The 17,598-nt window shown below is 49.2% G+C and overlaps 1 protein-coding gene across 3 annotated transcripts in view; it reads right to left on the bottom strand.

Annotated features, from left to right (window-relative positions):
- The window catches only part of LOC116943328 (uncharacterized), a 158,806-nt gene extending 141,555 nt beyond the window's left edge, over positions 1 to 17,251 (bottom strand). For 2 of the 3 annotated variants that reach the window (XM_076067630.1, XM_032956123.2), the window contains exons 1-3: positions 17,037 to 17,250; positions 5,128 to 5,197; positions 3,364 to 3,483 (exon numbers count right to left, since the gene is read on the bottom strand). In XM_076067630.1, coding sequence (XP_075923745.1) covers positions 3,364 to 3,483; positions 5,128 to 5,197; positions 17,037 to 17,083 — 237 coding nt within the window. In that variant the 5' untranslated portion in view covers positions 17,084 to 17,250. Of the gene's footprint in view, positions 1 to 3,363; positions 3,484 to 5,127; positions 5,198 to 17,036 lie in introns of all 3 variants that reach the window. The other variant, XM_032956122.2, reaches the window with a different exon arrangement.
- Positions 17,252 to 17,598: the final 347 nt, after the last annotated feature.

Genomic DNA, 17,598 nt, shown 5'->3' with positions numbered 1-17,598 from the left:
ATTACAACCAGCCTCATCAGGCGACAGCCAGCAAGTTGCAGCGTTGAATGGAGGAGGATGTTACGCAACATTCGACTGATGCAACAAGGTCACGTGCAGGGCAGTCGCGTCGCCCGTTGAGGGTCGAGTTTCATGTTGACGTCGGAGGGCGGCAAGCAGCAGCTGCCACTCACAACAAACCTCGTGCACGGCGCAGAGGGCCGACACGGGCACCTCTGCTGCTTGCAGACCGGTGCAAGGTGGCACTAAGCTCCAGGTCATCCCGAGCAACGCCATCGACGTCATCACATTTGGAGTTTGCGTGTCTCTCTTCCCGTGGTCGTGTGGATTTTCTTTTCCTCTCCGGGTCCTACGGTTTTTTTTTTCCTCCACATTTAGAAACATGCATTGAGGTTAATTTCCACGTGGTAAGCCACTTTGTTGCGCTATCATTTGTGGCCAGGTCACTTCTGAAAAATAAGTTAATACCTTCAGTGGACTCTACCTGGTAAGATAAAAAAAATAGATCAGTTTTACTTGTATGTTTTTTAAGTAATTTGTTTACCTTTCCCATACTTTGCACTCCTATCGTGTTTTTGTATTGTATGTTGTCGTGACGTTCTTACCCGCCCCCTATAGCTCAACGTATTACTCCAGTATAAATAAATATTGTGATTCTGAGCATTGGCCATGAACCATCCACTGCTGGATGAAGGCCTCCCAAACAGCTGTCGCCATCTCTCTCACTCCTACGATGTGAAGAGTCCCCCCCCCCCCCCCCCCATCCGGTATAGCCTTTAACAGACTACGATGTGACAAATAATCCATCCGGCACGAGCTAATTTCATCGCTCCGTCTCCACGGTGGACGTTCCGTCGCGCGCGTCGCCCCTCCTTTCGCGTGCCGCTCCCGTCGTCACGTCTCGCCCGCCGACCGACGTCCCGTCTCGCGAGGTGTCCTGCCGTCGCCCGCTTACACATCGCAACTCGTCCGCGCGACCTCTCTGAGCGTGCGGAGTTTTTTTTTCGTTTTTGGTCTCTCAATGTAATTCGCAGCAACACTGACGTCAATTCTTTTTTTTTGCTTTGCAGTTGCACGCCGGAATCGGCGCAGCAGCGGCAGCCGCCGCGGCCACATGGCCATCTCCAACGGCAACGGCAACACCACAAAGCACTTTTCAAACGCGGGCACGGACCGGTCCCCTTCTGGGACTCAACCGTCACAAATCTCATCCCAGCGGTGCATTCCCTCCCCCCCTCCCCGTCCCTCTTCCACCCCCTCCCCTCCCGGTCCACGCCTCCCTCCCCGACGACGCTAAACATCAATAGAAGCCCCGGCGCTTGGCTCCGGAGACCTTGAGCTTGCCACCTGCGTCTCTGCTTTACCCAGCATCGTCTGCGAGTTGTCCCGGGACATTCACAGATCAACGGTTGTTTTGTTGTTGTTGTTGCAAGTTGTGCAAAGAATATAAAGCACTCCGCGGACGACGCGTTTACATGCAGCTCCTCCCCTCTTCCAGTATCTATCGTCAGATGGTCTTCTTCGTCCCACGATGTGTCCCGTGTACCTTATTTTACTTCAGCCAAACGACGCCGTGCAGTCGGTGACCATCAAGCGATGACTGAGACGGGGCGTGCTCGCGATGATGCCGCCTTGCCCACTGTCAAATGACCGTCGTGCCCTCATCCGACGGCGTCGAGATGTTCTACTCATTCTTCCTCGCCGCGATAACCCTGTACATTTGGAGCTTGAGTGCCTCTCTCCCCGTGGTCGCGTGGCATTTTCCTCCGGAGTATTTGGGCACGTGATGAGCCACTTCGTTGAACTGACCAAAGAGGTATACAGTGTAGCTCAGTGGGGCTTAACGGGTAAAAATGTAAACAAATTGTTTACTTCAATGTCCCAGGTATTTGTTGTTGTTGTTGTGGCACCTCAGGGGTGGTTATCCCGACTCCCACCACCCGCCAGCCGACCGCCGACACGAAGCACTGCCGGCCGGCGCCATCGGTCAGAAAACTCGGCCACCACTTTACCACGACCGGTCTTACACGGCGATGGCCAACAACCATTCCAAAGGTGAAGCCGCTCGGGAGAAGGGCCGTGTGGAGGGAGGTGGGGGGCTGCGGGGGGAGCATTGTGGGAACGTGGCACGCGTCCAGGCGCTCCTCGTTGCCTGCCATTGTTATTTACCGTTGTGTTGTGCAAAAGAACGCCGAATGTAAACTGTACATATACACAACGTAACTTTTAAAAGTGAGTTGTCTTGGTGTGGTCTGGGACTGTTTTGTTGTTGTTTTTGCTACCTTGCTAAATCTCACTTAATAAATATATGTTTTTGTTTATATTTAGTGACCTGCTTAACGTTTTCTCTATTTCGCACTCCTATCGTTGTATTCGTTTGCTGTTGTAACTTTTTGTCCCGTCCATACTGGACATCTGTGAGTAAAGAGCTTCATAGCTCATCGGATTCCTCCTCCAGTCTAAATAAAGACTCTGATTCTCATTCCATATGACGCAACTGCGATAGGAGAGCGTGGGAATAAACCGCGTGGCTCTTAAGATGAGACTGGGCCTTGTCGTGGGAATGTGGAAGGCACTATTAGCGTGGGAACAGCTTTAGAGTTTGACTGACAGAGGCCCTATCCTCACTCCTCTTGGTGGCCGCATTGCGCGTGGCAAACGAAACACAGCAGCCAAGAAACTTACGGCATACCCCCTCGTTTCTACGTTTAAAACTACATTTTAACAATATACATGGCAGTTCAAACTGTCCTGTGTTTATACAGAAAAGCTGCGGTGATTTTTTTTTTAAAGTCCCATTTTGACGAGGATCGTGCACTGCAATCTTTGGCCAATCCCTTTGTGCAGGCGCCTGTCGTATGCGCGAGGAAACCGGAGAACCGGGACAAGTCCCAAAAAATACACGAGGGGATAACGCTCGCAGGTGTGCACAGGCAGAATTAACGATGCTCGGCACACAGGGGATCACAGGGCTTACCCTCAATGAATGAACGGTGATTTCAGAAAACCAAAATATTGGTTGGACAGCTTAACATTCCAACCGTGGCGCTGAAAATAAAAAGTCCGCATTATGATCCACCGGACCAATCCGCGTGACCAACGGCTTACTTTGTTCAAGCGAGACGGGTTTCAAGTCAAGCTCCTGCCTCCAGCGTGGAGGAGAGAGTCCCTTCATAGAAGAGATCTTGTCGAATAACTGCGGAGGGCGCGACGAGACGGGCAGGTGAAGGGCGCGAGGGTAAACCCATCACGGCACTCGAGACATCGCCGTCAAGAGGGCGTCGAGTACAGCGGCGCGAGAGGGAGCAGAGGAAACTTCCCCGGTCCGGGAGACGCGCGGCGATCTCGCGCGCCGATCGTTACCGTGTGCTGGGAGGCGAAGTCCGGCGCCGCCGGTTCCACGGACCAGAAGCAGCGGTCGAAGGGGAACTCCGTGACGAGGTCTCGGCCCCCACCATTGCCGACGGCGCTCCACCGGGAAGTCTGAGCCACGGTCGCCGATGATCGCGACGCGCCGGGCGGGGAGAGCAAAGGAACACGAGGATAAACCGCGGGGATCTCGGATTTTGAAATCCTAACAAAAGGTGAACAAATTGGTTGGTGGTGCTCCTGCTGTTGCTGCTTTGTCAGTAGTGCGCGAGCACAATTGACAAAAAAAAAAATCTGAACACGCGAGTCAATAATACTGTGGCCTTAAAAGAAAATATACGTATGTAAAATCGGCGACATTTTGGGTAACGGACCTTCTTCAAAGCATATTCAAATAAAATTGAGCTCATATCGAGGGGTTTACTTTTGCGCCATTGCTCCAAGTCCGAATGTCAAACACACATCATCAACGGCGAGTGCCCAAATAAATACTTAAAACAACCCCCAGCATCTTCAAGATTTCAAAATCAAATAAAATACTTTGTTTATATCGAGGGCTTATATTTTGTGCTATCCCTGGTCCTCACGATGAGAACGTGGAATTTCCACCACTGGCTCAAGTGCCGCCGCATTGCTCGTTTGAGCGACTTTTTTTTACTTCTCGCTGAAGCAGCGCAAGCACAACGCATGACCCCACAAAGGCCGAGACGAAATTAAACTTTTTAAATATTACCAGGTAAGGCCCACCGAGCTATATAGCTCTTTTTTAGAAGCAACCTGGCCACAAATGACAGCTCAAAAAAGTGGCCTATCACGTGGGAATTCATAGCTGCAAAATACTCTAAACGCACACGTTGTTGATTCTAAATGTGGGGGGAAAAACCGGAGGACCCGGAGAAAAATCCACGCGACCACATGGAGAGAGAACACGCAAACTCCAAATATACAGCAGGCGTCAGGGTCGGGATCGAACGCACGACCTCCTGCGTACCAGGCGAGGTGGCCAACATCTCCTAGCCACCGTGGCGCCCCCTCGCCACCGCGACAAATGATGGAGCGGCAACCAAAGGAGGGGACATGCCCGAGATGATTCCAGCTCGTGTGCAGGCGCAGGCTGGATTGTCGCATCGTGGGACCACTCGAGAGCGGCAACGGCTCGGTCGGCGGCCGAGACTTAAAGACGGAGCGGCGAGCAAAGGAGGGAATTGCGCGTGGCAGCGCGTCCATCGCGGAGCTGGAGCGATGGATTTAGCTTGTGCAGGATGGATCATTAACCCCGCGGTCTGTTTAAGACTATACGGAATGGGGGAACTATTCACATCGCAGGACCGAGATGGCCGACAGCTTGGGGAGGCCTTCACGCAGCAGTGGATAGATCATGACCGATGGTGATGACGGGGTACGTATGTTGAACCTCACTCGCACCATACGTAGCCAAACTGTGCTAATCGGGGTGCGGAGGAAGGACAACAAACTAAACAAAAAAAAGCACTTCTGAACAAATGAGTTTTCCATCTCGACGATGTAAAAGTGCATAGCTCCATTGGCTTCCTAATATCAAAAGAGCGTTCTGGACGGCCACAGCAAGGACGCGATGCGGTGATGGCCAGCCAGACGCCGCTGCTGTGAGGTAGACCGGGAGCTCGCGTGATGATCGGCGAGGCGCTGCCGTTTATTTGCGGCAAGTGCTCTGTGTGCACCGAGTGCGACCTCATCACGTTGTTGAAAGATGGTGATGAAAGATGCGGCGTGGCGCACCTTGACATTTCTGATGGACAGCACGTTCTCTTTCACGTCCACGATCACCTCCTCTGTGCACTGCACCTCCCTGTCAACAGGAACAACAGGGAAGGGACAACAGCAGCATCTCTCAGGGATAAGTAAAAAAAAACATTTTAACTAAACTAAAAAGTAAAAAAAACATTGAAACTGAACTAAAAAAAAGTTTTAAAAACACATTTAAACTAAACTAAAAAGTTTAAAAAAGTAAAAAAAACACATTTTAACCGAACTAAAAAGTGTAAAACAAAAACCACATTTAAACTGAACTAATAAGAAAAAAGTTTAAAAGACACATTTAAACTAAACTAAAAAGTTTAAAAAAGTAAAAAAAACACATTTAAACTGAACTAAAAAGTAAAAAACACATTTAAACTAAACTAAAAAGTAAAAAAACTTTTAAAAACACATTTAAACTAAACTAAAAAGTTTAAATAAAGTAAAACAAAACACATTTAAACTAAACTAAAAAGAAAAAAAGTTTAAAAAACACATTTAAACTTAACTAAAAAGTAAAAAAAGAAGTAAAAAACCATTTAAACTAAACAAAAACGTAAAAAAAAGGTTAAAAGAGCACATTTCAACTAAAAAGTAAAAAAAAAATTTAAACTAAAATAAAAAGTAAAAAAACATTTAAACTTAACTAAAACGTAAAAAATAAGTAAAAAGAAACACATTTCAACTAAACTAAAAAGTAAAAAAAAGTTTTAAAAAACACATTTAAACTAAACAAAAATGTACAAAAAAAACATATTTAAACTAAACTAAAAAGTAAGCATTTTTTATTTGACCAGGTAAGGCCCACTGAGCTATATAGCTCTCTTTCAGAAGCAACCGGCTATCACAAATGATAGCCCAATAAAGTGGCTTATCACGTGTACATTTACAACAGCCAAATACTCTAAACTCATTTAGATTCTAAATGTGGAGGAGGGAAACTGAGGACCCAGAGAAAAATCCACGCGACCACGGGGAGAGAGACACGCAAACTGCAAATATACAGCAGGCGTCAGGTCGTGGGGATCAAACCCCACGACCTCCTGCATACCAGAAAAGGAAGTTAACAGCTCGCCACTGTATGACACGCTTACATGTATGGAACAACCAATTAGATTGAAAACTCATTATAGATTAAAAACTCATTTCCTTAGAACTGCTTTATGTGTTCAGTTTGTTGTCCTTCCCCCGCACCTCCGATTAGCACGGTTGGCTACGTACGGTGCGAAAGTTCAACGTACATTAGGTGGGCAGATAAGTGGATGGGTGAGTAGGTGAGTGAGTGGGTGAGTCGGTGAGTGGGTGAGCATTTAGGTAAGTGAGTAGGTAAGTGATTGATTGGTTTGTTGTCCTTTCCCCGCACCTCCGCTTAGCACGGTTGGCTACGTACGGTGCGAAAGAAGTTTAACGTGCATACGGCACAACAGGAACTTGCCCCAACAGTGTGACAACGTCAACATAGGGGATCTCTTGTCTTTGTTAAGTTCGAATCAGCATCAGCGGTCGACTCCTCTCATCATCTCTCCAGGGTAGCATAACATAACGAGAGCATCACCTTGTGAGAATTTAGTCAAAAGTGGTTCTGTGGCATGCCTAGTCCCCCGTCATAGCAACGTGGAATTTCCACAACTGCCACGGAACCGGCATTGGAACTGCGCACCGCGCGCCGAGCACAACGAAAAACATCTAAACATGGACACGATGATGTTTAACTCGGGTGATCTTGATGTTGACTCCATGTCATCTTATAAGAATCGTGCTCAATCCGCAATCATGCCGAGCACCTTTGTCAATCCACTGCTGGATGAGGGCCTCCCAGCGCCCGACGAGTCGTGGGGGTTACCCGACCATACTTCACCACACTGGTGTCAACGCGCGTTTATGAAGGCGGGGAGCGTACATATGACGCGGCACCATAATGCAGTACAGCACTGCACAGTGAGATACAAATATCAGCTTATAAATGCCCAAGCGAGTATTGGAGAGGCGCTCATTATCAATGAAGAGCCCTTAGCCAGTGTTGGGAATTCCACGTTCCTGTGACGGGTACCAGGCTATCCACAGAACAACACAACCACTCTTTACTTTCCCACCCCCCCGCATCACTAAGTGATGCTTATTGCTTATTGCATCACTTAGTGATGATTCAGCTCATACGTGCTGCTGAAACAACTGATGATTCGATAACAATGATAGTTATGAGTTGAGCTCAACTCTGTTGGTTAGACAAATGACGATGGCAACTGGATTGATGCCGATGCTGATTACGAAGTTTGGAACACTGATCGTCTCAGCTCATCTGCGCCGATTGAGCAAACCGATGACGAGGTGATGAAATGGAATCTGCTTTTTCTTCCCCCTCCCGGCAAGAAACACAGGCGTTAAAGATGTTCAAACACCAAACAGAGACACCTATCACGAGGCACCTGCATGGTGATGTCTGGATGATGACGTTGAGGAAGTTTGAAACATTCTCATCAATCCAGCATAATGTTCATACTTAAGCAATTGCATTTTAAGGATGATGATGATGACAACGTTGACTTAGAAAGTTTTGAACGCACAATTCAAGCTCGGCCTGTGCTGCTGGAGCAACCCGACCATCATCGGCCGACTCCGGCTGATGAATGGTGCGGTCTGGAACATTGGATGATGATGATGATGATCCTAAATTAAAGCTCAACTGCGCTGGTTACAACAACCGACAGAAGATGGTGATGGCAAACGGGTGACGGTGACGAGCGTGAAGTTTCCAACAATCAATTCAACTCAAATTGTTGCTGCTCGAGCAGGCGATGGCGATTTAAGATGATGATGATGAGTTTCGGGACCACGATGCTCTCACCACGCGGCTTCAAGTGCGCCGCTGACGATGATTGATCGCTGACGATGATTGATCGCTGCAATGAGTGAAAGGCGATTGATCAACTCAGATCCAACTGTGATGGCACTACAACAATCACGAACTCACACGCACAAAAGACTTTACCGGAAGACCCAAACAATATAAAGATCCCCCGTATAGCCTCAACAGACTGCAGGGGCAGGTGCTCTTCAGCGAACATCTTTGAAGGCCGGCACGGCACACGAAGAGGGTGGGTGGCCAGCAGCACGCCCGGCCGCCTTTGTCTCTCCGGTGGCGATGATTACTACACACCGCTACGCCAGGTACGACCTAGCAGGCCGGGTTCGCAGACTCACATAGACACAGACTCACACAGACAGAGACTCACATAGACACAGACTCACACAGACACAGACTCACATAGACACAGACTCACACAGACACAGACTCACACAGACACAGACTCACATAGACACACATAGACACAGACAGAGACTCACACAGACAGAGACTCACACAGACACAGACTCACACAGACAGAGACTCACACAGACAGAGACTCACACAGACACAGACTCACACAGACACAGACTCACATAGACAGAGACTCACACAGACAGAGACTCACACAGACACAGACTCACATAGACACACAGACACAGACTCACACAGACACAGACTCACACAGACACAGACTCACATAGACACACATAGACACAGACTCACACAGACACAGACTCACACAGACACAGACTCACATAGACACACAGACACAGACACACATAGACACAGACTCACACAGACACAGACTCACACAGACAGAGACTCACACAGACACAGACTCACACAGACACAGACTCACATAGACACACATAGACACAGACTCACACAGACACAGACTCACACAGACAGAGACTCACACAGACAGAGACTCACACAGACACAGACTCACACAGACACAGACTCACATAGACAGAGACTCACACAGACACAGACTCACACAGACAGAGACTCACACAGACAGAGACTCACACAGACACAGACTCACACAGACACAGACTCACACAGACAGAGACTCACACAGACACAGACTGACACAGACACAGACTCACATAGACACACATAGACACAGACTCACACAGACACAGACTCACACAGACACAGACTCACATAGACACACATAGACACAGACACACATAGACACAGACTCACACAGACACAGACTCACACAGACAGAGACTCACACAGACACAGACTCACATAGACACAGACTCACACAGACACAGACTCACATAGACACAGACTCACATAGACACAGACTCACACAGACACAGACTCACACAGACAGAGACTCACACAGACACAGACTCACACAGACACACATAGACACAGACTCACACAGACACAGACTCACACAGACACAGACTCACATAGACACACATAGACACAGACTCACACAGACAGAGACTCACACAGACAGAGACTCACACAGACACAGACTCACATAGACACAGACTCACACAGACACAGACTCACATAGACACAGACTCACATAGACACAGACTCACACAGACACAGACTCACACAGACAGAGACTCACACAGACACAGACTCACACAGACACACATAGACACAGACTCACACAGACACAGACTCACACAGACACACATAGACACAGACTCACACAGACAGAGACTCACACAGACAGAGACTCACACAGACAGAGACTCACACAGACACAGACTCACATAGACACAGACTCACACAGACACAGACTCACACAGACACAGACTCACATAGACACACATAGACACAGACTCACACAGACAGAGACTCACACAGACAGAGACTCACACAGACACAGACTCACATAGACACAGACTCACACAGACACAGACTCACATAGACACAGACTCACATAGACACAGACTCACACAGACACAGACTCACACAGACAGAGACTCACACAGACACAGATTCACACAGACACAGACTCACATAGACACAGACTCACACAGACACAGACTCACACAGACACAGACTCACATAGACACACATAGACACAGACTCACACAGACAGAGACTCACACAGACAGAGACTCACACAGACACAGACTCACATAGACACAGACTCACACAGACACAGACTCACATAGACACAGACTCACATAGACACAGACTCACACAGACACAGACTCACACAGACAGAGACTCACACAGACACAGATTCACACAGACAGAGACTCACACAGACACAGATTCACACAGACACAGACTCACATAGACACAGACTCACACAGACACAGACTCACACAGACAGAGACTCACACAGACACAGACTCACACAGACAGAGACTCACACAGACACAGATTCACACAGACACAGACTCACACAGACACAGACTCACATAGACACACATAGACACAGACTCACACAGACAGAGACTCACACAGACAGAGACTCACATAGACACAGACTCACATAGACACACATAGACACAGACACAGACTCACACAGACACAGACTCACACAGACACAGACTCACACAGACACAGACTCACACAGAGACTCACACAGACACAGACTCACATAGACACAGACTCACATAGACACACATAGACACAGACTCACACAGACAGAGACTCACACAGACACAGACTCACACAGACACAGACTCACATAGACACAGACTCACATAGACACACATAGAGACAGACTCACACAGACAGAGACTCACACAGACAGAGACTCACACAGACAGAGACTCACACAGACACAGATTCACACAGACACAGACTCACACAGACACAGACTCACATAGACAGAGACTCACATAGACACACATAGACAGAGACTCACACAGAGACTCACACAGACACAGACTCACGCAGACACAGACTCACAGACACAGACTCACATAGACACAGACTCACGTAGACACACATAGACACAGACACACATAGACAGAGACTCACACAGACAGAGAAACACACAGACTCAGACTCACACAGACACAGACTCACACAGACACAGACTCACATAGAAACACATAGACAGAGACTCACACAGACAGAGACTCACACAGACAGAGACTCACACAGACACAGACTCACATAGACACAGATTCACACAGACACAGACTCACACAGACACAGACTCACATAGACACAGACTCACATAGACTCACACAGACACAGACTCACACAGACAGAGACTCACACAGACAGAGACTCACACAGACACAGACTCACACAGACACAGACTCACATAGACACAGACTCATATAGACACACATAGACACAGACTCACACAGACAGAGACTCACACAGACAGAGACTCACACAGACACAGACGACTCACACAGACACAGACTCACACAGACACAGACTCACATAGACACACACAGACACAGACACACACAGACAGAGCCTCACACAGACACAGACTCACACAGACACAAACTCACACAGACACAGACTCACACAGTCACAGACTCACACAGACACAGACTCACACGGACACAGACTCACATAGACACAGACTCACGTAGACACAGACTCACACAGACACAGACTCACACAGACACAGACTCACATAGACACAGACTCACACAGACACAGACTCACACAGACTTACACAGACTCACACAGACTTACACAGACACAGAATCACACGGACACAAACTCACACAGACAGACTCACACAGACTTACACAGACACACACCCACACAGACACAGACAGACACATACTCACACAGACACAGACTCACACAGACAGACTCACACAGACACAGGCTCACACAGACACAGACTCACACAGACACAGACCCACACAGACACAGACTCACACAGACACAGACCCACACAGACTCACACAGACACAGACTCACACAGACACAGACCCACACAGACACAGACTGACACAGACCCACACAGACACAGACTCACACAGACACAGACTCACACAGACTCACACAGACACAGACTCACACAGACGCAGACTCACACAGACACAGACCCACACAGACACAGACTCACACAGACACAGACTCACGCAGACTCACGCAGACTCACACAGACACAGACTCACACAGACACAGACTCACACAGATACAGACCCACACAGACACAGACTCACACAGACACAGACTCACACAGACACAGACTCACGTAGACACAGACTCACACAGACACAGACTCACATAGACACAGACTCACACAGACACAGACTCACACAGACACAGACTCACATAGACACAGACTCACATAGACACAGACTCACACAGACACAGACTCACACAGACTTACACAGACTCACACAGACTTACACAGACACAGAATCACACGGACACAAACTCACACAGACAGACTCACACAGACTTACACAGACACACACCCACACAGACACAGACAGACACATACTCACACAGACACAGACTCACACAGACAGACTCACACAGACACAGGCTCACACAGACACAGACTCGCACAGACACAGACCCATACAGACACAGACTCATACAGACACAGACTCACACAGACACAGACCCACACAGACTCACACAGACACAGACTCACACAGACACAGACCCACACAGACACAGACTGACACAGACCCACACAGACACAGACTCACACAGACACAGACTCACACAGACTCACACAGACACAGACTCACACAGACGCAGACTCACACAGACACAGACCCACACAGACACAGACTCACACAGACACAGACTCACGCAGACTCACGCAGACTCACACAGACACAGACTCACACAGACACAGACTCACATAGACACAGACTCACACAGACACAGACTCACACAGACACAGACTCACATAGACACAGACTCACATAGACACAGACTCACATAGACACAGACTCACACAGACACAGACTCACACAGACTTACACAGACTCACACAGACTTACACAGACACAGAATCACACGGACACAAACTCACACAGACAGACTCACACAGACTTACACAGACACACACCCACACAGACACAGACAGACACATACTCACACAGACACAGACTCACACAGACAGACTCACACAGACACAGGCTCACACAGACACAGACTCACACAGACACAGACCCACACAGACACAGACTCACACAGACACAGACCCACACAGACTCACACAGACACAGACTCACACAGACACACACAGACACAGACTGACACAGACCCACACAGACACAGACTCACACAGACACAGACTCACACAGACTCACACAGACACAGACTCACACAGACGCAGACTCACACAGACACAGACCCACACAGACACAGACTCACACAGACACAGACTCACGCAGACTCACGCAGACTCACACAGACACAGACTCACACAGATACAGACCCACACAGACACAGACTCACACAGACACAGACTCACACAGACACAGACTCACACAGACACAGAATAATACAGACACACTCACACAGACTCACAGAGACACAGACCCACACAGACACAGACCCACACAGACACAGACTCACACAGACTTACACAGACACAGACTCACACAGACACAGACCCACACAGACACAGACTCACACAGACACAGACTCGCACAGACCCACACAGATACAGACTCACACAGACTTACACAGACACAGACTCACACAGACACAGACTCACACAGACACAGACGCACACTGACTCAGAATTATACAGACACAGAATCACACAGACACAGCCCCACACAGCCACAGATTCATGCAGACACACTCACACAGACACACACAGACACAGACCCACACTGACTTGAACTCACACAGACACACACAGACACAGACCCACACAGATACAGACCCACACAGACTCAGACTCACACAGACACACACAGACACAGACCCACACAGACACAGACCCACACAGACACACACAGACACAGACCCACACAGACACAGACTCACACAGACACAGACCCACACAGACTCACACAGACACAGACTCACACAGACTCACACAGACACAGACTCACACACAGAGACTCAGACCCACACAGACTCACACAGACACAGACTCACACAGACTCACACAGACACAGACTCACACACAGAGACTCAGACCCACACAGACTCACACAGACACAGACTCACACACAGAGACTCAGACCCACACAGACTCACACAGACACACACGGGACACAGACTCACACAGACACAGACCCACACAGACTCACACAGACACAGACCCACACAGACTCACACAGACACAGACTCACACAGACACAGACTCACATACACACAGACTCACATAGACACACAGACACAGACTCACACAGACTCACACAGACACAGACTCACACAGACACAGACTCACACAGACACAGACTCACACAGACACAGACTCACACAGACACAGACGTGACACAGACTCACACAGACACAGACTCATACAGACACAGACTCACATAGACACAGACTCACATAGACACAGACACAGACTCACACAGACACAGAATCATACAGACACACTCACACAGACTCACAGAGACACAGACCCACACAGACACAGACCCACACAGATACAGACCCACACAGACTCAGACTCACACAGACTTACACAGACACAGACTCACACAGACACAGACTCACACAGACGCACACAGACTCAGAATTATACAGACACAGAATCACACAGACACAGCCCCACACAGCCACAGAATCATGCAGACACACTCACACAGACACACACAGACACAGACCCACACTGACTTGAACTCACACAGACACAGACACACACAGACACAGACTGACACAGACCCACACAGACACAGACTCACACAGACACAGACTCACACAGACTCACACAGACACAGACTCACACAGACGCAGACTCACACAGACACAGACCCACACAGACACAGACTCACACAGACACAGACTCACGCAGACTCACGCAGACTCACACAGACACAGACTCACACAGACACAGACTCACACAGATACAGACCCACACGGACACAGACTCACACAGACACAGACTCACACAGACACAGACTCACACAGACACAGAATAATACAGACACACTCACACAGACTCACAGAGACACAGACCCACACAGACACAGACCCACACAGACACAGACTCATACAGACTTACACAGACACAGACTCACACAGACACAGACCCACACAGACACAGACTCACACAGACACAGACTCGCACAGACCCACACAGATACAGACTCACACAGACTTACACAGACACAGACTCACACAGACACAGACTCACACAGACACAGACGCACACTGACTCAGAATTATACAGACACAGAATCACACAGACACAGCCCCACACAGCCACAGATTCATGCAGACACACTCACACAGACACACACAGACACAGACCCACACTGACTTGAACTCACACAGACACACACAGACACAGACCCACACAGATACAGACCCACACAGACTCAGACTCACACAGACACACACAGACACAGACCCACACAGACACAGACCCACACAGACACACACAGACACAGACCCACACAGACACAGACTCACACAGACACAGACCCACACAGACTCACACAGACACAGACTCACACAGACTCACACAGACACAGACTCACACACAGAGACTCAGACCCACACAGACTCACACAGACACAGACTCACACAGACTCACACAGACACAGACTCACACACAGAGACTCAGACCCACACAGACTCACACAGACTCACACAGACACAGACTCACACACAGAGACTCAGACCCACACAGACTCACACAGACACACACGGGACACAGACTCACATAGACACAGACCCACACAGACTCACACAGACACAGACCCACACAGACTCACACAGACACAGACTCACACAGACACAGACTCACATAGACACAGACTCACATAGACACACAGACACAGACTCACACAGACTCACACAGACACAGACTCACACAGACACAGACTCACACAGACACAGACTCACACAGACACAGACTCACACAGACACAGACGTGACACAGACTCACACAGACACAGACTCATACAGACACAGACTCACATAGACACAGACTCACATAGACACAGACACAGACTCACACAGACACAGAATCATACAGACACACTCACACAGACTCACAGAGACACAGACCCACACAGACACAGACCCACACAGATACAGACCCACACAGACTCAGACTCACACAGACTTACACAGACACAGACTCACACAGACACAGACTCACACAGACGCACACAGACTCAGAATTATACAGACACAGAATCACACAGACACAGCCCCACACAGCCACAGAATCATGCAGACACACTCACACAGACACACACAGACACAGACCCACACTGACTTGAACTCACACAGACACAGACCCACACAGATACAGACCCACACAGACTCAGACTCACACAGACACACACAGACACAGACTCACACAGACTTACACAGACACAGACTCACACAGACACAGACCCACACAGACACAGAATCACACAGACACAGACCTACACTGACTTGAACTCACACAGACTCAGACTCGCACAGACTAATACGGACACAGACTCACACAGACGTGACACAGACTCATACATACACAGACTCACGCAGGCACAGACTCACACAGACACACACAGACACAGACCCATACAGACACAGAATCACACAGACACAGACTCACGCAGACACAGACTCACACAGACACACACAGACACAGACCCATACAGACACAGACTCACACAGACACAGACTCACACAGACTCACACAGACACAGACTCACACACAGAGACTCAGACCCACACAGACTCACACAGACACAGACCCACACAGACTCACACAGACACAGACTCACACAGACACACTGACACAGACACACACAGACACACAGACACACACAGACCCACACTCACACAGACACACACGGGACACACACGGGACACACAGACACACACACAGACACACACAGACACAGACTCACACAGACACACACACAGACCCACACAGACACACACGGGACACACACGCACGTGTTCCTCCACAACTCACTTCTTGCTGCGAGGCCTCACCCTGACGACCACCCTGACGCTCGTCATGGCCGTGCCGGGCTGCGCTCCACCTGGCTCATGTCCCCCCTCGTGTCCCGTCCCCCCCCCCCCCAAACGGAGACGGGGACAGCTCCCGGGGTCGCGGGACCCGCTCGCTCCTCCGGACTCGCCTTGCTCCGGGAGTCTCCGTTGCCTCCCTCCCTCCCTCCTCCTCGTCCCGTACGGGCGGATGAGGACCCACGACCTCCCCCTCTGCGCTGATGATGCGGCCCCGCCTACCACCCACCCCCCACGATCCTCGTGGCCACGCCCTCCTCACTCCGGTTGGAGGGGGGGGGTGCAAGGGATGATTTAAAGATTTATTATTTTTTAGCTTTAAATCGGAGCTACAATTTCGATTCTCTGTCCGAGAAACGCCTTACCGAGTCCATACTAACGCGTCAACCCATGCGGTTTGACCACCCGATTCCTGTGCAGGGAAATTGAGTTTTGAGGTCCACGCGCCTTTTCAATATGGGCAAATGTTTTTTTTATTTTTGTCGATTTTTTGTGTTTCTCTCTTG

This window comes from Petromyzon marinus, chromosome 17 (genome assembly GCF_048934315.1).
Source record: "Petromyzon marinus isolate PM22_M1 ecotype Great Lakes invasive population chromosome 17, UKy_Petmar_22M1.pri1.0, whole genome shotgun sequence".
NCBI lineage: Eukaryota > Metazoa > Chordata > Hyperoartia > Petromyzontiformes > Petromyzontidae > Petromyzon > Petromyzon marinus.
The sequence above is the reverse complement of the archived record's forward strand: the minus strand, read 5'-3'. Positions and strand labels throughout refer to the sequence as shown.